The 24,541-nt window shown below is 38.5% G+C and overlaps 1 protein-coding gene across 4 annotated transcripts in view; it reads right to left on the reverse strand.

The window, feature by feature from the left end:
• Window positions 1–24,541, reverse strand: part of Mapk8 (mitogen-activated protein kinase 8) — a 111,386-nt gene that overhangs the window by 10,199 nt on the left and 76,646 nt on the right. For 2 of the 4 annotated variants that reach the window (XM_008834122.3, XM_008834124.3), the window contains exons 3-9: window positions 21,245–21,374; window positions 15,136–15,194; window positions 14,896–15,034; window positions 7,399–7,564; window positions 3,531–3,602; window positions 2,148–2,330; window positions 913–1,037 (exon numbers count right to left, since the gene is read on the reverse strand). In XM_008834122.3, the coding sequence (XP_008832344.1) occupies window positions 913–1,037; window positions 2,148–2,330; window positions 3,531–3,602; window positions 7,399–7,564; window positions 14,896–15,034; window positions 15,136–15,194; window positions 21,245–21,374 (874 nt within the window). Of the gene's footprint in view, window positions 1–912; window positions 1,038–2,147; window positions 2,331–3,530; window positions 3,603–3,947; window positions 4,020–7,398; window positions 7,565–14,895; window positions 15,035–15,135; window positions 15,195–21,244; window positions 21,375–24,541 lie in introns of all 4 variants that reach the window. The other 2 variants (XM_008834121.2, XM_008834123.3) reach the window with 1 other exon arrangement.

Consider the following 24,541-nt stretch of genomic DNA (forward strand, 5'->3'; position numbering starts at 1 on the left):
GACTTGGAAAAATGAATCATGAGGGGCTAGAGAGATGGCTCAGTGGTTAAGAGCACTGACTGCTCTTGCAGAGGACCCGGGTTCGATTCCCAGCACCCACATGGTGGCTACGAACTGTCCTTAACTCCAGTTCCAGGGGAATCCGAAGCCCTCTTCTGATCTCTGAGGCACTGCACGACCCGGGTTCACTCACATATATGCAGGCAATACATTCATACATATAAAATAAAAATTATAAATAAAATATTAAAAAAAATGAATCATGAGACATAGACAGACCAACCATCAACAACTTTCTTATGTGGAGTAGTTATGGAAGAATCTTTTGCAGGAAATAAGATGCCTGTCTTTTTTCTTCCAGCTTTTGAAACTGTCACACTGTACTTCTATTACAGAATTCTGTTTTGCTTTGGATGGAAAAAAACTGTTTCCAACTAACTTAGAATGCTCTGCAGGTATCTTAGCTCCTTTAATTAGAGATCAGTATAAGAAGGTGACAGTGGGAGGTGACCTGACTGTGTAGATGGCTTGGATATGCTCATTAGCCTACGGCTGCCTTGATGCAGAAACACGAAAACGCTATCATCACGTATCTATATTTTTATCTAAAATTATAAGATAGCTTTCAAACTTGATCATAGCTCTAAGGATGTAGTGTTGGAGCCCGAGAGATGGCTCAGTGGTTAAGAGCACTGGCTGCTCTTGCAGAGGACCTGGGTTTGAATCCCAGAACCCACCTATAACTCCAATCCTAGGGGATTTGGTACCCTGTTCTGACCTCTGTAGGCATTGTATGACATGGGTGCACTTACATATATGCGGGAAAATACACTCATACATATAAAATAAAAATTATAATAAAGTATTTTTTAAAAAATGCAGTGTTTTTCAAACGTTAAAAAAAGAACTCACAGCTTCTGCTTCTGAAGGATCATACCAGACATTGATGTACGGGTGCTGAAGAGCTTCATCTACTGAGATCCTTTTGGATGCATCTATTACCAGCATTTTGGATAACAAATCCCTTGCCTGACTAGCTGCAAAAATAATGACATTGATGTATAAATGTTCATGAGATTCTCAAATCATCAGCAACTTTAGAAAGTTGAGATTTTCTTTTATTTTAAAAACATCTTTTGTCAGGCATACTGGTGGTGCATGTGCCTGTAATCCCAGAATAGTGAGCAGAGGCAAAAGGACTACCACAATTTCCAGACTAGCTTGATGTACACAGTGAGTTCCAGGCTAGCCAGGACAAAGTAATTTCCTGTCTCAAACTAAACCAAACCAAAACAAAGCATGTGTTTTTAGAATGAGTTCTAGGACAGCTGGAGCTACAGGGAGACCCTGTCTCAAAAAGACCAAAAAAAAAAAAAAAAAAAAAAAAAATGAATGCTTCTATTTATTTGAGTTTCTTTTTTTTAAAAAGAAACAGGCTCTTGTAGACTGGGCATGGTGGTGCATGCCTTTAATCACAGCACTAAGGAGGCAGAGGCAGTTAGATCTCTGTCTCTGAGTTCAAGGTAAACTTGGTCTACATATTGAGTTCCAGGCCAGCTGGGGCTATGTTACACAGTAAGAGCCTGTTTCAAAAAACCAACCAAACAAAAACCAGAGTCTTACTGTGCAGCTAGGCTAGCCTGGAACTCATTATGTAGCCTCTAACTCCTGGCAATCATCCTATCTCAGTTTCCCAAGTGCTGGGATTACAATTGTAAAATACCATGGCCAGCTGAAGAATTGCTTTTACTATCAAATCAGGTCATATACCTGATTTTTGTTTTTTGTTGTTGTTCTTTTTTGTTTTAACCAGGCCATATACCTGATTTTTGCTTTATTTGTTGTTGTTTTCAGACAAAGTCTCCCTGTAGCCCTGGTTGGCCTATAACTCAGTATGTAAACCAGGCTGGACTTGACCTCACAGGTATCTGTCTGCCTCTGCCTCCAAGTGCTGGGATTAAAGGTGTGCACCACCATACCTGGCACATACTGATTTTTTTAAAAATCCAAAAATTAAAGGCAAAAATAACAAAACCTTATTTGCTCCACAAATAATCTTGGGCTACATCTTACACAAATATGACTACACATACCTCCCACAGATGTATGTCCCAAATGAAGTTTAATGTATGTATTTAAAAACTTACCTTTCAGTTTGTTGTGCTCTGAGTCAGCTGGGAAAAGTACATCAGGGAATAGTTTCTCAAAGCTATATCCAGCATATTTAGGTCTGTTTTCAACATAAGTCCTTACTGTTGGCTGCAGTTTCTTCATGAATTCAGGACAAGGTGTTCCAAGCTGTTCAATAACTTTATTCCACTGATCAATATCTAGTATCAAGTAGCTAAGAAAAATACTCCATATCTAGTGTTCAACACATTAGTCATATCCATATTAAAATACAAGAAAACAGAACAGTTAAAAATCTCAGGAAAGAACATGGCCATTACAAATGCTATACCTCACAGCCACCTCAAAAATGGCAATGACTGCAGGTAGACAGAAATGATTAACAATAAGTTTTGTTATTCTTATTTACTGTATGTGGGTGTGCGTGTGTAAGTGCAAAGAAATACCATAAAAATGGAAGTTTAAATAAGCAAATTCAAAAGAAAAATTATAACTCTAAGAAAAATTATCAGTAGTATCCAAAGACTCTAAATGCAAACTACACACAATTTTAATATCTAAAATCTGCCTTTTCTCCTCAGCTTTTCAAAAATGTTAATGAGTTTCCTAGAAAATAATAGTAGCATTTTGTTTGCCATTCTCTGGATAACCTATATTAATACATTTTTTTTTTAAAGCTCTGAAGTGCTTGAAAAACATTTCAGTATTTCAGTAAGCTGTCAGGTCCTGGTCAAGTTCCTTCTAGTCCTTATACTCCAAACCCCTGAAGACTAATGCCTGAACTCTCTTACTGCAACCTAGTAAATCTGATCCTCCCACCTGATACAATTCTAAGGGTTATTCACTGACAGACGCATCACTGTTAATATGAATAATAAAGTCGATGAACTTTAAAAGCATGAATCCCAACTGAATCATCAATACACATGAAACTCTGCTGTAATTCTCAGTATGTTATGTTGAATAATGAGACAATCAAGACACAAAACACACAGAACAGTAACAAAAAAGACATGGGGGACCAAACAAAAGGACAGCCAGGAGCAACAGATAATTAAAAAATTCATATTAAGTTTCATGTATTTCTAGACTTACTCAAGTGTTGAAGTATTAGAAAATTTTAGTGCAAGCCATGATTTTTTTTTATTAATGTTAAATCAACTCAAAGGCAGTAAATAACTGTAGATCGTCACACTTGAGTATTATTTTTAGAATTAACATGTGAAACAATAAATAAGGGAAAGAAAAGTCCACGTCAAATAGTAGGTGGTATTTTGAAAGTGCAATTTAACAATAGTTGTATTAGGGAGAGAGAGAATACATTATACATGACCAGGCTGATGTGCTATCATACATTTTTGACCTTTAGAAACTACATTTTAGGCCAAAGATAAGGATACGATCTGTACCTGGGAACAAAACACCACCTTTGATCATTTCTCCCATGATGCACCCAACTGACCAAATGTCAACTGAAAACAAAATGCAATGACATTAACATAAAGATTTTGGTTAAAATAAAAAGAAAATATATAAACATTAAAAAAAAATCACACATACCATGTACACTTCAAAATGATAAAAAGCAGTACAAACTAAGAATGAGTGAGAGTGGATGTGCTCTGACCACCAGCAGAGACTGTATGTCCCACTGCCAGATGCAGCCTAGTTCAGCTTCTGAGCGCAATAATTTTTTGAACTTTTACAATCACAAACTTTGTTTAGAAAACCTGTACGTATGAATGTAGCATTTCATTAGAGAACATAAGGAAGTTCATCACCTAACTAATGAATCTGCTGCAGCAGTACAAGGATACAGTCCCTTCCTGGAAAGAGGATTTTGTGGCAAACCATTTCTCCCATAATGCACCCCACAGACCATAAATCCACTATGTTTGCAGCACAAAAGAAGGAAAAGCAAAGCAAAAGGTCATTAAAATCAAAGAAGCATAATATGACTGCATTATATAAAAATTCGCAAAATACACAAAAAGAAAAAAATGTGATTTTTCACTTCAAATAATGGAATACTTTAAAACACAAAATATTCTATAAAAAGCTCTGGCTCACAAAAGAAAATGTGAAGTGAGGCATTTTAATTACAAATCTAATTTTAAAGTGAGAGCTATGCACAGAAATTACATAAATTAAAAAAAAATCTTAAGAATTTAATTTGTTTGTACAATATGAAGAACCGAGCATAAACTTTATAAATAAGGTTAAAAATGTATACAAGGGTAGTAAAATTATAAAAATAGGACATGCTATTTTGAGGCTCAACTGTGCATTTCACTCTCTCTTTAAGTTAAATAAAAAAGTACAAGCAGAAATAAGTTAGCATATTCAAAAAACAGAATGTTTCTGAATAACTGTAATAAAATGTTACTTTTCAGAAAATTTCAAACTGGATTTCATAGATTTATTTAACTACGAAGTGCTATGTCTATCCTAAATTAAAAGCCAACTGTTTTCCTGGCAACATCATTCTACATTTACACTTCTGCCCCCAAATAACACACACACACAAAAAGGACAGCTAATCTATTGAGAATACTTGGGAAACAGAAGTGTATTTTGTGTTTTCTAATTAAAGATTTTTAACTCAGAAGACCAAATTGCTTTGGGTTTGAAAGCTGGTTTTGGTTGGATACAGTTCAAAGTTCTTACAAATTTGTTATCTATAAGCATCTCCTGCCAGACTTACTGTTCCTCACCAATTTTAAACTGGAGCCCTAATTAATGCTACAAAAAGGGAACAAGCAATTTGGTGATTTCTGTCTGTTTTTTAACTAATCATATTCCCTGACATTTTATACCTCTGGGTTTGATTATCAGATTAAAAAAAGACAAGTAGATACTTGTAGTTTAATAGGAACAGAACAGGGGCTGGAGAGATGGCTCCGCAGTTAACACTGATTGTTCTTGCAGAAGACCTGGGTTCGAATCCCAGCACCCACATGGCAGCTAACAACTGTCCATAACTCCAGTCCCAGGGGATCCAACAGCCTCTTCTGACCTCCATGGACACTGTGCGACACGGGTGCACTTACCTACACATGCGGGCAGTACACGCATACACATAAAATAAAAATAAATAAAATTAAAAGAAAAACAGGAACAGAACAGAAGAAGGCGCTAATCAAAGAAAAAAGGTCTAGAAACTTATAAGTACGAAGGCCCAAATTCTTTAAGAGCAGAAGAGTACAGGGCAGAATTAGAGGTCTGAGCACAACACACCCTTTACCCATTAAGGAAATTTTAAGTCTGTACTTTTTAGCACATTCTTTATTTTTATTTTATGTGTATGAGTTATTGCCTACGTGTGTGAGTGCACCCGTGTCATGCAATGCTGCAGAGGTCAGAAGAGGGCTTTGGATTCCCCTTGGAACTGGAGTTAAGGACGGTTCGAAGCCGCCATGTGGGTGCTGGGAATCGAACCTGGGTCCTCTGCAAAAGCAGTCAGTGCTCTTAACCACTGAGCCATCTCTCCAGCTCCCTTTTTAGAACATTCTTAAAAGGAGACTGCAATGCATTCAAGAATCTTAGGAGCCACATTGGAAATCCTCTGGAAACAAAATTACTCTAAAATTTCTATTAAAATGCATAGAAACTTTTATATTTATAGTATGATTTAACTTTCAAGGATGAAAGTTTTAGAGTGAAACTAGTATTCAAAAAATTAGTTCATCAAAGAACCAGGACACAATTCATATGGAAACATCCAGGAATTTTTTTTTTTTTTTTGGTAGCCCCAGGAGGCCTGGAACTCACTATGTATGGCAGATTGGTCTCCATCTCACAGAGATCTGCCTGGGCCTGCCTCCCAAGTGCTAGGATTAAGGGTGTGTTGCCACCACGCCTGGCTGGGGGTGGGGTGGGGGTGAGATTAAACAAAAAATCTTAAAAGATGAAATAGGAGAGAAGATGCTATCTGGGTCAGAAAGGATAAGACCACCACCACAGTTTGACTCCTACGCAAAACTTGCTACAAGGGTCTAATCTGTTGACTGTCAGGGGGTTTAAAATAGATTAGATTATCCCACACCTTGCAAGTATTTAATGATCTGAAATATTTCACAATAAAAGAAAACAGGCGTGCGTGCGTGCGTGTGTGTGCGTGTGTGTGTGTGTGTGTGTGTGTCTGAAAGGAAGTACCTCTGGTCATCCTTTGCTGACTAGTGTAGCTATGAGCAAGCATTACATTTGACTCAGTAACCTGGGAAGCAGGTAGGAGACACAATGTGAGCTCTACAGGGTTCTAATCTAAGGGAGGAGACTATGTCAGTTCTTTATGACAGTTTCTCTGATTTCTGGTAGGAAGCTATCTCAAGACCCTATTTAGTAAGATAGGATGATGCAACATCTGACAATCAATAGCTTCACAGTGTGATTGTCCCTGGAAGTAGCAATTCTCAAACAAAACTTTCAAATCTTAGGTAGAGACTAAAAAACAAAATAGCATGTTTACTTAAAAAATGGTAGCTGATGTTTAAAGCAGTTGTTTTAAATTAGCTCAAAAAAGAAGAAATTAGCAAAAATCCCAATTTCAATGCTATCTTTTACAAACCACCACCACCAACAAAAAAAAAAACGCTTTAGGATTGACTTAATATAATTTCCTGATTCAAAGTGAATTGCTGTTTCAATTCCCTTCCTAGAAATGTCTAGGAAATGTTTTAGTCTAGGGAATATTTTGGATGAAATCACTGCACTTAAAAAGTTATGGTTTACCAAACATAATAATATATGCCACTTCTTTAAGTCTGGACACAGGCTTTGATAAAGCCTTAGCACTTCCTCCAAGAGGTTGCATTATACATCAGCTCTGCAGAATGGGGCCTATTGTCGCTCTCAAAGTTCACAGTAAGTGCAATTGCTATTAACACTGACTCAATGGTGTTGGAAATGTGGGCAAATATGACTAAGACACTAGGATTACTACTAAGATTAAATTACATATATTATACATTACCTTCTAAATAGAAGTCTATATTTATTCTTAAGTTACAGGTAAGCAAAAGGCAAATTCTGTTTTCAGAATTCTTTACCTACGGGTAGTAAATAATACTTACTAATGGTAAGTATTTATATTTAAATAAGGTCCCCACACATTCCCAAACATTTATGATAAAACTTTCAAATTCTTGATACACATTTGAAAGTCAAGCACATTTAACTCCATGCACTTTGGTTTAAGTAACTGCATAAAAAACTAACAAATAAAAGAAATTAAATCAGAAGAATATTTCAAATGAAGTGTGTGCTGACCGTTCTCCTTGTAGCCCATGCCAAGGATGACCTCCGGTGCTCTGTAGTATCGAGTCACTACGTAAGGCGTCATCATAAAACTCGTTCCTGCAGTCCTAGCCAGTCCAAAATCAAGAATCTTCAAAGTGCAGTCTGATTTTACTACTATATTGCTAGGCTTTAAGTCCTTTAAAAGAGGGGGGGGGATATATACAAAGCTTTTTCATTCAACTGAGTAAAATTACTTTGAAACAATTCATGCTAATTGCTCGTTGTTCTTACAATAGTATCACTGCACAGACTCATAACAAATTGGCAAACCTGAGAAGTAGGTTTCAGGCATTTTAAATTAAAGGACATACGGAACATATGGAACACATTATGGAAATTAGTAATGTTTTTTTGTCGTTTGTTTTTTGAGACAGGGTCTCCCTGTAGTCACAGCTGGCCTGACTCACTAGGTAGACCAGGCTGGCCTCGATCTCAGAGATCCACCTGCCTCTCCCTCTACCTCCCTAGTGCTGGGATCAAAGGCATGTGCAAACATGCCAGGTTTTTTTGTTTCTTATGTGCATGAGTGTTCTACCCACATGTATGGAAGTACACTGATGTGTAAACAGTGTTCACAAAGGCCAGAAGAGGGCAGAGGATCCCTTGGAACTGGAGTTACAGATGGTTGCTAGCTGCCATGTGGGTGCTGGAAACTGAACTCAGGTCCTCTGCAAGAGTAGTCAAGGCTCTTAACCACTGAATCATCTCTCTAGCCCCTAGTAATGTTTTATTTCCTAGAAATTACCATTAGCTAGAAATTTTTGGTCCAACGGAGTAAGAGATTTGTAAAGGCATCTTAAGCTCACTGAAGCACTATTTATTACACTAGGCATAGAGGCCCACCCTCTGCAATCCAAACACCTGGGAGGAAGAAGCAGAAAGACTGAAAATTCAAGATAAAACAGCAAGACCCTGTGTCAAAATACCAACCAAAAAGTCATAAATCAGCATTTATATTTTGATATAATTTATAATATAATAATTTATAATTAATATATTTAGTATTTAGTAATACTAAATTACTAGCAATTAAGAAATCTCATTTTAAAGTCACAGTAAGTTTTATACAAATCCCTGATTTCCCCAAAACACAAAAATCACAAGCATTCGTTCGTCTTTGTCTACTTATAGAGAACACTAGTGTGATGGTGCCACTCATCCATAAAATTACTTTCTGCTGATACTGCTAAATAATATCCTTGTGAAGAATTCCCACTTGGCTCCAACCAGAAGGAAGTCTGCATGATGCCTACTCAAGTGAAAGGAGTGGCAAAAACGCTCATGGCTTCACATTCAACATCATTTACCCATCAGCCTTGATGAATCCTATTATGAAAAAGATTAAAAGCACATACCCAGAGGACAACCACACTACATTATGTGCACTGATGGATGAACTTAGGTACAGATTAACACCAAAGTGGACAAGGGCCAGTACCCAACCTCCTGTGGACTCGTCCCCTGCTTTGGTGATGAGAACATTCCAGATAATGAGCTTGCTCAAAACTTTCTCAGCATCTCTATAAGGCAAAGTCTCATCCCCCTACCCCTGGCCCCACCATGATCGGCAATGCAAACATACAGTTGAGTCACCCTAATCTGAAATCCTAAATGCCCCATATTTTAAATCTTTTTGAGCATCACTGTCAATGCTTAAAAGGTTCTGATATCTATTTTAATGATTATGTTATAGAAAGCTTAAAAACGGCCTCAAAATAGCTCAAGTAAGTCCAAGTACCAGTGTACAAAAGGTTTGATTTTAGAGCAATTTCTAGACCTCTAATTTCCAGATTAGGAATACTTACCTGGTAAAGTCTGTGCAAATATTCTAAAATCTAAAAAACTCTACATTCTGGCCCCAAGCCTTGCAGAGCTCAGACACTCAACCTGTGTAAATACACACAAGCCACGGACAGCACAAAGTGAAATGGAAAGATGATCCAAATTCCACAGAAGCAGAATTTTCTATGAAGTGTCCACCTGTACAAGACTTGCTTAATCAACAGAGGGTGACAACTCGGAGCCTGCAAAGCAGGCTTTTGCAAAGCAGGTTTTTCGTTCCATTCTGTACTATCTAGGACTGCTTTTGTGATATGATAGCAGAGTTCAGTAACTGTGACAGAGACTATGTCTGCAGTCTAAAATATTTAGAATGCAGTCTTTACATAAAATTCCTTGACTCCTGCTCCAGAAGAGACTAGAAAGCAAAACTTAAGTTAGATCTTGGTGGCTACTGGCTCCATCTGAAATAACACACTACTTTAAAAGTAGCAACAAGAGGTTGGAGAGATGGCTTAGCAGTTAAGAACACTGTTCTTGCAGAAGACCTGGGTTCGAATTCCAGCACCAACATGGCAGCTAACAACTGTCTGTAACTCCAGTTCCAGGGGCTCTGACAGTCTCTTCTGTCCTCCTCGGGCATTGCAAGACATGGGTGCACTTACCTACATACAGGCAATACACACATACACATAAAATAAAAATAATAAATAAAAAAATTAAAAATAATAAAACATTAAAAATAAATTTAAAAATTTTTAAAAAACAATAAACAAAATATTAAAAAAAAAGTAGCAACAAAGGGTCAGCTGGGTATCATTTTGGAATCTCTCCCCACCACACACAGAGATGACAGAAGGTTTAGCCTATTCCTGGACCACATGTCACCTTTAGACGGGCTTGTCCTTGTGACATGTTTCAACCAATGGAACATGAAGGAATGTGATGTTCATCAGACCTTAAGAAAAATTTTTGAATGTGCTTGATTTAGCATAGTTTCTACTCTTTTACCATTCACAATGGAAAAAGGACATCCCTGGGAAGCAAACCCAAACCTGACTGAAGGTCTGAAGTGATGCCACAAAGCCACCCTGCAGACCTGTAAGCACACGTGTGTTGTTTTAAAACACTGACAACTTGAGTTTGTTTCTCTGCACTGTGTAGCCTTGCTTAGCCTGGTCTCACTATGTAGACCAGATTGGCCTTGAACTCAAGAGATCCTGCCTCTGCTTTTCGAGTGCTAGGATTAAAGGAGTATGCCACAAGGCTAGCCTTCTTTTCTATGCATCATTTCCACATAACAAATCTGAAAGTCTTTGAGGCAGAAATATATTTGCACACTTATATTTTCTGTCCCCCCCTCCTTTTTTTATGCTTTTCATAATGTTTTATTTATAATTTACATTATTTATGTCATTTTGACTGAACACAATGATAAGACAGTCATCCCTCTGTGGTAGGTTATACTAAGAGTCTCGGAATTATCTCTACAAAAATGATGTAATAGTGAATGCAGCCAGTATCGTCCAATGATTATGAAACAAGATATTATTACAGGAGTATCATGAATGTGTTCTCTAACTGGCACAGACTTGTAGTTATAGAAACATCAAATGATGCCAACAAAAGATCTGTAAAATTGAAAGATACCGTTAAGTAGCTATTATTTATAAATTATTCTCAAATGAAAATTTAAATTTTGTTTTTTAAAGTTTTTTACATATATAGTATTGTCTGTTTCCTCTTCTCTTTCTTGCGGCACTAGGGATGGAATACTGGGCCTCAAACAAGCTCAGAAAGCACTCTCTATCATGGAACCACATTCCCAGGCCCTGTAATTACTTCAGTCTGTCAAAAGAAGCCCAAAAACTTGAAAGTAGATTCAGGAAATCCAAGAACACAGGGCCAATCAGCTAACAAACAGGCTTTGAAAAGACCTCACATTAAAAAACCCAGGCCTCTCTTAAGTTTCTCATATAGCTAGCTGTACTACAAAAATCAAACCAAAACAAAAGCTAAGTCTACAGACAGGAAGCCTGATCAACAATCTTACAATGCACAGGACAGTGTGCGCTCTTCCCCAAATGGCAACAGTGGATGACACTTGAGCTCTAGTCTTCTATGGGGAGGAGCAGGCCAAGAAAGCTGAGCAGCTCCCATACACAGCCTTCCAAATTCACTTCAGATAGATAAAAGAAGGATAAGAAGAAAGAAAGACTCCCACTTGGTGCAGCTAAGTATCTTGGAGAACACTGGACAGGCTGTTCCTTGCAGAAATCAGATTTAGTTCCTAATGGATTTTCCCCACCCCCAGAGGAAGGAACACTCACAATGTCTGTCCAGCAGAATTTTGACTGCAACCAATCAACAATCTGCTTTTTTCAGTTTTCAAATGACATATCCACCCTGGGCTTGTCTGACCATTCTATCTAGGGAACTTGTGGAGAGAAAAGATAGGGCAGCCAGTTCCTATGTTCCTGGACCAAAAGGATCAAATATGTGAATGTGACATAGACGTTACTGTTTCTTGGCAAGAAAACACCTTGATGGAGTAGCATTTTGGGTTATCCCCATTAACGAAGTATAGACTAGAGAGCTGCAATGTCTGACAACCACAAGGCTGTCTAAGGACTATGGCAGGACTGATACTCACCAACATTCTCTAGTCCTTTTACCACGAGGCAGTTTCCTTATTTTTACTATTTCAACATTTTACTTTTTTATTTTTTAAAAATTTTTATTTATTTATTTTTATTTTATGATGTGTATGTGTGTATTGCCTGCATGTAGGTAAGTGCACCTGTGTTGTGCAGTGCCCGTGGAGGTCAGAAGAGGGCGTGGGATCCCCAGGAGCTGGAATTATGAACGGTTGTTAGCCACTATTGTGTATGTGTGTATTGCCTGTGTGTAGGTAAGTGCTCCTGTGTCGTGCAATGCCCACAGGTCAGAAGAGGCTGTGGGATCCCCTGGGACTGGAGTTACGGACAGTAGTTAGCTACCATGTGGGTGCTGAGATTCAAACCCAGGTCTTCTGCAAGAATAGTCAATGCTCTTAACCGCTAAGCCATCTCTCTCTCCAGCCCCAACATTTTACTCTTAAGGTCTAGCTAGAGCAATGAGGAAAGATGGGGTGCGCCCAGATTGCCAGATTGGAACAGAAGAAGTAAAACTAGAGTGCTGGTGATATGATCTTTAAAAATTTTTTAAAACGGGCTGGGCATGGTGGCAGATGCCTTTAATCCCAGCACTTGGGAGGCAGAGGCAAGTGGATCTGTGAGTTTGAGGCTGGTCTACATAGCGAGTTCCGGGCCAGCTTGAGCTACAGAAAAACCCTGTCCAAAAAAAAAAAAAAAAAAAAAAAAAAAAGAAAAGAAAAAGAAAAACATTACTCTGTGTGAGTGCATGTGCGTCTGTGTGTGTGTGTTTGTATGTGAGATATGGTGTGCCTGTGGATACTGGAGACAACTTGAAGGAGTAAATTCTCTCCTTCAACCATGTGGATCCTGGAGATTAAACTCAAGTTATCAGGCTTGGTGGCAGGTGCTTGGTGGGCTGAGTTATATTGCCAGCTCCCAATACGATCCTTCTTTTTGTAGCTCTGGCTGGCTTGGAACTTGTTATATAGACTAGGGTGGCCTCAAACACAGAGTTCCACCTGCCTCTGTCTCTGCCTCCATGTGCTAGGATAAAAAGCTGATATGCTCTCAGATAGGAATTCATAGAAGAGGGCTGGCAAGATGGCTCAGCTATGCTTCTATACTAGCAAGAAGCATTTGACTATAGAAAAATATAATTCCATTTACAATAGCTTCCAAGAGAAGAAAATGCCTAGGAATAAGCTAAGAAGGCAAAAGACTGACAAAACATCATTTAAAGAAATATAAAAGGTTGTTATGTAATGGACTGAATTGTGCCCCCTACTTCCTAAATTTTTAAGCTAAAGCCTCAAACCTTGGTGGTGATTATCTTCAGGTCCTTAAGGAGATAAGTAAGATTAAAATGAAGTCATAAGGGTGAGACCCTAAACCCAATAAACTGGCATCCTTATAAAAGGAAGAGGCACCACTTTCTTTATGATGGAGGAAAGGTCATGCGAGGCTGTAAGAGGATAGCTATCAATTCACCAAAAACCAAAACTTTGGTTCTAAGAAAATAATTCGTGCTGTTTAAGATACCCAACCTTAGGCTGGGTGTGGTGGCACACACCTTTAATTCCAGCACTTGGGAGGCAGAGGCAGGCAGATTTCTGGGAGTTCCAGGCCAGCTGGGGCTACAGGGAGACCCTGTCTCAAAAGATCAAAAACAAAAGATATCCAACCTTATAGTACTATAGACTAATACAACTTACGAAAGTGGAAAAATCCTAGGATGATAAAACTACCAAGGCAATTTACATATTCAACAAAATCCTTACTAAAAGTTCAATGGTTTTTTTTCCTGCAGAAATGAAAATGCTGTTCTTCAAATTCATATGCACTCAAAGGAGCCCCCAACAGTCAAAATCACCGAGAAGGAACACTTGATTTATAGTCTTCCATTTCAAAACTTAATACAGAGCTACAGTGGTCAAAACAATGTGCTACTGGTATAAAGACAGACACAAACACCAATGGAAGAGTGAAGATGGGTCCTTACACTGCACCATATAAACAGGAATTCAAAATGGACCAAAGACATATAAAACAAGACTGAATCTTCATGACCTTCAGTTTGTCTTAGGGATGACACAAGAGCAACAAGAGCACATGCAACCAAAGAAAAAAATGGAATTTTATGAAAACCAGAACTTTTTACATACTAACAATCAATACGATTTGTGAGAAAACCTATGGAATGGAAATAAATTTACAAATCGTGTCTGATAATGGTGCAAAGCTTATGGCCCTAGAATTAAAAAAAAAATCTACAACAATAATAAAGAAGCAAAAAATTCAATTAAGAATCAAGGGTTTAAAAAACGTTTTCAATAGGATGTAGAAATGGCTAACCAACAAACGAAAAGCTAGCTAGACCATCATCATTGGTCGTTAGGAAAATATCTATCAAACCACAATGAAACACCACTTCACATATATAAGGATGGCTAGAATGAGAAAGTCATCGGCAAGATGTGGAAAACTGGGACGCTTACAGTTTCTGGGAATGTTTTTACATATAAAAACCTGTACCCCTGCTTTGGAAAATGGTTTGCTGGTTCCTTAACCAGTTAATCCTGAATTACCACATGACCCAGCAATTTCATTTCCAAGTATATACCCTGAAGAACTGAAAATCAATTATATTCAAATACTTGTACATGAATTTTCATAGTAGCACTACTGAAAAGAACTGAAAAGCAGAAATTATTACTTGATTATCTACCAGTGAATTAATGGGTATGTGAAATACAATATATAGAATATATTCATTCACACACAAAAAAAGGAATACTAGTTAGGACATTCTACAACACAGACATCATATTGTGCTAAATCAAAAAAAAATTGACACAAAAGGCCACATATCATATGACGACATTTACATGAAATACCTAGGACAGGTCAGTTTTATATAGATAGTGGTCGCACAACACTGTGAATGGACTGAATCACACACTTTAAAATGGTTAATTTTGCTATGTGAATTTCACTTCAATGATTAAAAAACAAGACAAAAAGACAAAACATGGTGACCCGCCCCCACACTAACCCGATGAATAATTCCAGCAGAGTGAAGGTGCTTGATTCCACACAGCATTTGATAGAGAAGGTAGGACATTCTTTCATGATCTAGTTCCATCTGAATCACTTGGCAAAGATTTGCATCCATGAGCTCCATGACTATGTAACTACAGGTAGAAAAAGACAAGAGCTGAAGTGTATAGCAACAATCTATGGCTAATGTGTTATCAAAGCTCTGTACTGACAGAATCCTCATTATCAAACTTACACATCTTGAAATTCTTCTAGGGATTTTTGTGGTGTGAAAACATTCAAAAGGCCAATTATCTGTGGCAAAAGCAAAGGAATAAAAACATTAGCAACTACTTTCAAATGCTTCATTTGGGATCTGCAAAATACATACAATGAAACACTGACTACTGGTTTACAATCTTTCCAATTTTATATTTTAAGCACCAGTAAACTTTTACACACACACACACACACACACACACACACACACACACACAATTTCATTGTTAGGAATTAGACAAGAGGAAACAATGATTAGAGGTACAGAAGATCTTTAGGGCAAAAGAAAAAATACTATAAGGGTTCATATATAAATCATACTCTTTGTCTTAGTTTGTTTCTCCATTACTGTGACAAAACACTCTGACCATTACCAACATGGGGAGGAAAGGGTTTATTTGGCTTACATCTCTGGGGTCAAGTTCATCAGGGAGCCTAAGGTACGAACTCAGGGCAGGAACCTGGAGTCAGGAGCTGGAGCACAGGCCATGGAGGAACTCTGCTTACCGGCTTGCTTTCTTATACAACCTGGGACCACCTGCCCAGGGGTGGCATGACCCACAGTGGGCTGGGCCCTCCCACATCACTCAACAATCAAGAAGATGCCCCACAGATATGGCCACAGGCCAGTCCAATGGAGACAATTCCCTAATTGAGACTCCCTCAACCCAGGTGTGTCAAGTTGACATTCAAGCTATCTAGCACACCCTTGTTCAAACCCACAGATTAGACTATACCAAGTGAACCCTAGGGGTTGAGAGGATAGATAGTTTGGAGGTAGAGTGCTTGCCTAGCATGCACAAGACTTTGGCCCCAGCACTGAAATAAAAAGAATAAAGCATAATCTGATGGAGGCTATGGACTTTGAGTGACACATGTTCAACTGTAACAAATGCACTATTCTGGTGGTGGACACTGGTTGGCAGGGTGCTATGCAGGATATGTATGTGGGCAGGGGATATATGCACTCTGTATCCTCTCAAATTTGCTTTGAAAATGTTCTAGAAGAGTCTTAGAAACCAGTAAGTCAACAGAAGAGGTCACAAAACACCTTCCATTTATGAATACTCTATCAAGCACTTATTTTACATAAATACGTAATTTGTAGCAAATCTAAAGTACCTTCTAGTTCTTTTTTTTTTTTAAAGATTTAATCTTTATTTTTTAATCATGTGTGTCTGTTTGTGGGTATATGCATATGAGTGCAGATGCCTGCAGAGGGCGCTGGATCAGGAAGTTGTGAACTATACATAAGTGGGTGCTGGGAAGTTCTCCAGGCCCCTTCTGCTAGTATTCAACTCAGAATTTCTATAGACTCACATTCCTTTCCTCCACTAGGTTTTAATTATACTGCACTTTACCATCTCCTTAAAATTTTAAAAAATTTATTCATATTTTATGTATATGAGTATTCTGTCTGCACATATGTAAGCGCACCCGCCATGTAATGTCTGCGTAAGTCAAAGAAGGTGTTGGATTCCCTGGAACTGGAGTTATGGACGGCTGTTAATCTTCATGTGGCTGCTGGGAACCTAATCCAGGTCCTCTCCAAGAGCAGCCAGTGCTCTTAACCACCGAACAATCTCGCCAGCCCTAACTTTACCATTTTCTTCATTCCCAGTCAATTCCACAGGTTCACCCACAGGCATAATTTATGTCTCACTTGCTGTCTTTATGCCTTTGCTTTCTCTGCCTGCTCTTTCCTTGCATACTGTGTATGTCTTCTTCAAACATTTATATACAGCTAACTCCCAAATATGCCATTGGTTATTTATATACAGCTAACTTCCAAATATGCCTTTATTTGGTTTATGAGTTTCAGATACGCATTGCTAAATCCCTTTTTGGTATACTTTCCCTTTTACAAGAGCAGGCTCAGACTGATTTCTGACTCGTTTTCCTTATCTGAACCATAAAATATTTCAAGGAATACTATTCATTCTACCATCAGTCTTGTATTGCAACCTCTTTTTCCCATCCCCAAGGTGTACAGGTCAAGTATTCTAAAATCACGTCTGGTCTATTCATACTGTAATGACTTCTAGTACTAGAGTGATGGGCTCAACACTTGTATCCCCCAAAATTCATGTTGAAGCCACAGACTCCAATAAGATGGTAACTGAAGATGGGGTCTTTGGGGTTGGATTAGGTCACAAGGGTGAGGCTCTCAGTGGCAAGACTAGCGGTCTTGTAAGAATAGAAGAAAGATCTCTCTCCATATCCGTGCACCAAGGAAAGGCTAAATAAAGATGCTTGTCTACCTGCAAATCCACCAGCAACCTTGACCTTTCTGGCCTCCAGAATTCTAATAAATAAATAAATCTGTTGTATAATCCAGTCAACTGTATTTTGTGATGTCAGTATGAACAGACTAAGAAAACTAGACTCTCGGTTTTCAGAAAATCCAGCAACCACTTTACCATCTGCAATGGTCAAAGAAAGACCTGATCATATTATGTATCACCACCTTCAAATTTTAAAACCAAGCGGGTATGATGGTACACACTTTCATTCCAGCACTCAGAAGGCAGAGGCAAGAAGATGCCTGTGAGATGGAGGCCAGCATGGTCTACTTGGTGAGTTCCAGGTTGGGTGGGGCTAAAGGGCAAACCAAAACAAACAACTCTCCCTCCTCCCACAAAAGAACCCAAATCTCCCCAGCAGGACACCTGAAGCCCTCCATGGTACAGCAGCAACTCATTCCATCTTTTGCTAAATATTAAACTTGACACTTTGGCCATACCAAATTAGTTTCAAGAATGTTTTTGTGGTGGCACATGCTTTTTAATTCCAGCATTCGGGAGGCAGAGGCAGGCAGATCTCTCTGAGTTCAAGGCCAACCTGGTGACAGCTGGGGCTACAGGGAGGCCCTGTCTCAAAAAGACCAAAAAAAAAAAAAAAGTCTTGATACAGGGTAGGGCATACTTTTAATTCCAGAATTTGGAAGGCAGAGGCAGGTGCCTGCTCTCTGTGAGTTCAAGGCTAGCCTGGACAATACAGGGAGTTCCAGGCCATCCAGGGCTACACAGTGAGACTCTTGTCTCAGAAACAAAACAAGTAACAACTTTTAGAGTCTTTAAGTTCAGTATTTCTTATTTTTGTCATTCACCTACTGAGCTTAATTATCTTAAAGATGAGCCTCTTTTGTAGAGTCTAACAGTCTCTAGTACTTGATAGCTGACTACTGACTGTACTTGGTCCTCAGGTAACATCTATGTCTTTACTACATTCAACACACTGTAATGTAGCCTCACTTTGTAACACATTCATCCAGACCATCCAGGATCCTTGTTAGAAAGAATGGGCTTAATTGTTTTTATAGCCCAGTATACAAAATGTACTTAGCATACATTTTTAAGTGTCTGCTGATAATTTAGGGGAGGGAAAATTAGTCTCGACATAATCTTCATGAGGGCAGAATACACATTATTAATGTACATAAATTCTGCTTATAGAAGGCATTTGTCAGTGAATAAATTCAGAAAAAAATTACACCAGAAAGAGCAAAACTAATTGTTTAAGATATAGTAAAATAAAATAGTATCTGACTGGTATAAATAAGCCTGTGAACTGCCCATGTGGATACTTGGACAGGTAGTACAACTATTCTCATTAATATCTGGGCAAACCAAAAGAAGAGAGATAAGGGACTATGATTACTTTCAAAGAACTAGTATATTTTTCTTCTGTAGACAACAAAGAATAATAGCAATGGATAAGAATTGCAACTAGATACCATATATTAAGATATCAAAAAGGCATTTGTGAAAATGTCTCTAATAACATCCATGTGAACAAGATGAAGAACTAGGGAGACCTGGATAATTCTGATAGTTATACGTGTAATTTCTACAATATGTTCAATGGTTTCAGCTATCACAAGACATCATAAGCAAATCTAGGAAGTGAATCCAGTAAATGTAAAGTCAGAATGAAGGAGGTCGGGGGCGGGGGGGGGGAAGCAACCTCTGATACTCTAGGGAGAAGAGCCAATCTTTACCTTTGCAATCCAAAGGGGGAACTACAGAAAGTACTATGCTTAATTTTCCAAAACAGATAAACAAGAGGATGAAATGTAATTTGCTATGAACCCTTTGACAAAAGTTACTTGAAAACAATAGGACTTTAATAGTGAAGACAAGAAGACAAGAGCTTCAGCAGTTTTGAAAGGATTCCACCAGACATGTATGTAGTACTATATGCAAAGTAATCTATCATAGTGCATTCAATAAGTGACCAGGTGAAAAGAGAAACTCAAAATTATGAAAACCTTGAAAAGAGTGGAAAAACTAGAGATCATTTAGAGATGACCTGTGTACAAGATAATAAAAGTACTGAAACAATAGGACATTGCATAAACATCTATTTTTCCATCAGGGAGTCAAAAAGTATAGCCGCCATTCCTTTTCTTTTAGTCTTTTTGAGACAGGGTTGCTCTGTAGCCCCAGCTACTTGCTATACATACAGACCAGGCTGGCCTCTATCTCACAGAGATCTGCCTGCCTCTGCCTTTGTTGGGATTAAAGGTTGGCAGCCACCATGCCTGATTATTGTTTTTGGAGTTTTTAATTTAAAAATTTCAATTTTATTTTATAGGTATGTGTGTGTAGTACTCTCAGAGAAGTCAGAAGAGGATGTTAGACACCTTGAACTGGTTGTTAGTCTGCATGTGTATGCTGGGAACTAAACCTATCCTCTGCAAGAACAGTCAGGGCCCTTAACTGCTGAGCCATCTTGCCATCCAATTCCTGGTTTTTAGCATAGTTTTTTTTATTTTTAACTTTAAAAAATTTTGTTTCTTAAATTTTATGCCTATGAGTCTACATGTCTGCATGTATATAAGTATACTATGTGTGTGCAGTGTCTGCAGAGGCTAGAAGAGGGAGTCAGGTGGCCAGGAACTAGAGTTAGGGGTGACTGTCAGCCAACATGTAGATGCTGGGAGTCAAACTTCTGTCTGTGAGCTTTTTAAAAAAATGCTGTTCTTCCTCTGTCAGGTCCCCTTTTTTCAACAATCTAATTTTTATACCATTGTTAAGAGTCAGCTTAGGCCTGCTTTCCCTCAAAGACTTCTCAGTTCTTAAAGTTCACAGAAATCTCCTTGAGATCTCAGCACTTACTGTCCACCTGTCACCATTTGACAGTCAAAGTTCAATACTCTTAGCTTGTTTCATTGCCTTCAAAACATAATGACCTTCCCAAGAACTAAGCCTGACTCTTAGCATCTACACATTTACTCTGTTGGTGATGAATCTGTAACTCTAATATACAAAGGTTATACAATGTTAGGTTTCAAAATGTGGTGAATTGTGTTTTCTGTCACCAGAAAGAACTGAACTCCTAGTTTATATACTCCTTTGGTCAAGTATGTCTCCAGCCAGATGCTTTCAGTTTAGTATTTCAAGTCCCTTATGCAATTCTCTTCTAGTTATGTTCCTCCTAGCTTGGAGAGATTATTCCATTAAGTCCACTGCAAAAGCCTTAGTATACTTGATGTAAACTTCAATGTGCTTATTTTCAAAATGAATGAAGTTTTATGCTCAAATTAGAAATGTTTTCTTAATTCTCTTTAAAGTTTTTCAAAAAGTCTTTGTTCAACTATTATTTTTAGTGATTATCTGCAACATGAAAGTGATCAGTAAATACTGATATTATTTAAGTGAGAACTGGGTAGAGAGTAGTAGTTTGAATTTTGTATCCCATTAAGTTCCAATGTCAAAGTAAAATGGGGACAATTTTATCTCTATACTAAGGCCACAGTTTTTTGAAATGCCAGCGTTATAGAGAACAAAAAAGCAAAAGATGAGATCAAGCTTGAATAAAATTCTTCTAAAATACTTAACTCTTCAAAACTCCTTTTATTATAAAGTAAATAAAATGATCCAATCTAAATTTCAGAGGCCATTTTTTTCTTTTGGCACTATTTAATAATACTGAAAAAACTTACACCTTGGAGTTTAAACAACGTTTCAATCCAGAAAAGCAATTTAAAGCCCCTAATATTAAAAAAAAGCCTCTCACAGGCATGTATTCATGAATAAATCTTGATTTCATCTACACATAAGAAATGTAAAATATTTACTTACATTTTTGTGATTAACACATTTCATAAGAACTAGCTCTCTGTAGGCCCGCTTAGCATGAGTTTGGTTCTGAAATGGCCGGCTTAGCTTCTTGATTGCAACATTTCTTTCAAGAATGGCATCATAAGCTGCACTGTAATAAGAAATTTTAAAACTTAAGCACACAAACCTCTAACAGTGAATTTACAAAGCAATTCATGCAGATTCTTTTGTCTACAGAGACTGTCACCCACGACCCTCTTAGTCCAGTGGGCACGAGGCACACACATCCTTTTTAAATTATATTTTTAAAAAATGTATTGGTGTGTGTGTGTGCCATGGTGCACATGTGAAGGTTGTGTGTGTGTGTGTGCGTGCGTGCCATGGTGCACATGTGAAGGTCAGAGGATAAGTTGTGGAAGTTGGTTCTCTCCTTCCATCATGTGGGTCCTGGGGACAGAACTTGAGTAGTCAGGTTTAACTGTAGGTGCCTTTACCTGTTGAGCCGTCATGCCAGCTTCCAGGTGCACAAATTCTTTAAAATTCTTTAGTGTGAAAGTGTGAAGCCTAATGACTCCTTCACCCTACACCTCTATTAAGATGGACCAGATAAACACGTGGCCATGAGGTCTACTCCACTTACTGGAGCATTTACACGTAGCATTTTAATCCTCTGGACATAAGAAATGAATACAGAAAAGAGGAAGGTACACTGAGATGTATACACAGGACTAATATTAAAGAAGGAAATTCTTTAAAGGTTGTTTTGGAGCAGAAACTAAAACTCAAGTATTTATAAGGTGAATGCCAGATATGAGGACATCAGGAGCTGCTTCAAACAGGCAGACACCACCATGCTCACTACTCTTCTTAACCTTCCTGCACCATGACAATGACCACAGGCACTTTTCCAGTATAACAGGCCAGAGAAACTGAAGCAAAAATAAGGTAGCCTATCTTAAATGACCAACAGACCTGTAAAACCATTTGGATTCATCACTGCCTAATAAAAGGCCTGCAGCTAAGTAACTTTCCCAAGGTAAGCCGGAATGTTAAAAGCGAGGCTGATATCAGATTAAGAAAGAAGGATGCACTTTCTCTGCTGGTCCACCTGACCTTCTTTACGATGCTATTCTTATTATACTTATAAAGCCAGCTCATTACAGACTAATGAGTGCTATTTCCTCACTTGAATGAAATCTGCTCTGAAGTTATCTCATCAAATATAGTACAGAACTGTAAGAATAAATGGGTACTACATAAATGCACCTATACATTACATATACCATAACTTGCACACAAATATATACACAGACATAAAATATACATAAAATACTATAATCCTTATTCTTATTTTTAAATACTTTATTTATTTTTTACTTTATGGGTGTGAGTGTACTGTCTCCATGTATGTAAGTGTACTCATGAAGTGAAAAGCCTGTGGAAGTCAAAAGGGCATCAGATCATCTGGAACTGTTGTTAGCTACCATGTAGATGCTAAGAACTGAACCCAGGTCCTCTGCAAGAGTAGCCAGTGCTCCTAACCACTGAGCCATCTCTCCAGACCCTATAATCCTTGTTTTTAAAATATTCATTTAAAACATACCAAGTCACACCAGGAAATCATGCAAATTATAATTTTTTTTTTTTTTGTCTTTTTGAAGCAGGGTCTCCCTGTAGCCCCAGCTATCCTGGAACTCACTATGTAGACTAGGCTGGCCTTGAACTCACAGAGATCCGCATGCCTCTGCCTTCCAAGTGCTGGGACTACAGGCATGCGCCACCATGCCCGGTGCAAATTATAAATTTTGACTACCTTCAGTTAAAGCAGGTTTTAATTTAATTTCTGATTTTATGTTTGTATGAGTGCACATTCAGGTGTGTGCAATGTTATGAGGTGGAACCTAGGGGTTGATTGTCAGGAATCTTCCTCAGACAATTTCCACCTTATTTTTTCAGACAGTCTCTTACTGAGCCTAGGGCTCACTGATTACAATAGGTTGGCGGCCTGCAAGCCTCAGGGAGTCTCCGTTTCTGCCTCCCCAGCACTGAAATTACAGGTCCTCACAGCCACAGCTTTTATGGAGGTGCTGAGCACCAACTCAAGTCCTTCTGCTTGTGCAACACTCATTTTCCCAACTAAGCCATCTCCCTAGCCAAACAGGTGGGGTTTTTTTTTTCAGTATTTTTGAGATTTTCATACATGAGTACACTGCATTTACATCACTTCCACCCTCCATTCTCTGCCTTCAACTCCTCATCTGTTATTACTAGTTACATATATGCTGCTTTAAATATAGATATATAGTGTTGTCCGCATGATGAGTTAGGATTGGGAAACCTATCATGGGGCTGTTTCTGAAGAAAACTGATTTCTGCACTACCCCCCCTCCACCCAAGCAGCCAGTGAATGCCTGTAGCTTTTTATCTAGAGGTGGAGCCTTGTTAAATGCCCCCTCCCCTCCACACTGGCATGTCAACTGGTATGGTCTGGTGCAGGCAACCATACCGTTGAGAGTTCGCGGGTATGGCAACCCTGTCACGTCTAGAAGACACTATCGCGCAGCAATTGTTCTGGTCCTCTTAAAATCTTTCTGTCCCTTTTCACAATGTTCCCCGAGCCTTAGGTAGAGGGAATTTGTAGATGTAAAGTGAGAGCTGCATTTATCTGTGGGTATAAGGACTGAGCATTTAGAATATAGTTGGAAGCTCTATTAATTCAGGAAAATGGCAGTAGTAGGTTCTCCTCTAGGGTTTATGACGTCTCCATCCATGGGTATTTGTCTAGGTTTATAGTACCAGGAATGAATTTCCTCCCACTAAGCAGATCGTAAGTCCAATTAGACAGCCGTTGGTCACCCCCAAAATATAAGTTCCACTACTGCACCCCTGGATATATGTTGCCAGGCTGGTCACCGTTGTAGTTTGCAGGCTTTATTTCTAAGTAGGACTACTGATTACTTTTCTCCCTTGGCAGCTTCTGATACTATGAGAGCTATGCCTCAAGGAGAAAGCTTCCAGAATAGTACCAGCTTGACTCCTGCAATTCCTGTGAGCACAGTGTGAAAGTGTGTGGCATCTTCACCAACACGATCTTACATTCAAATTCTGGGAGAAACCAAGGGCAATGGAAACAGCCTACACTGTTTGGAGGGGTTTCTTGGACACTTGTGACCAACAACGCAAAGGAAGGTGTCTCTTGCCTGGCACTGGGGTTTTAGCCACAGTCTCTAAGCTCCTCTGGGAAGCACTATCACCCCATGTGGGGCAATTCCATTTAAACGATATGTGTGTGTGTGTGTGTGTGTGTATATATATATA

This window comes from Nannospalax galili, unplaced genomic scaffold, assembly GCF_000622305.1.
Source record: "Nannospalax galili isolate Female #2095 unplaced genomic scaffold, S.galili_v1.0 scaffold996, whole genome shotgun sequence".
In the NCBI taxonomy this organism is placed as follows: Eukaryota; Metazoa; Chordata; class Mammalia; order Rodentia; family Spalacidae; genus Nannospalax; species Nannospalax galili.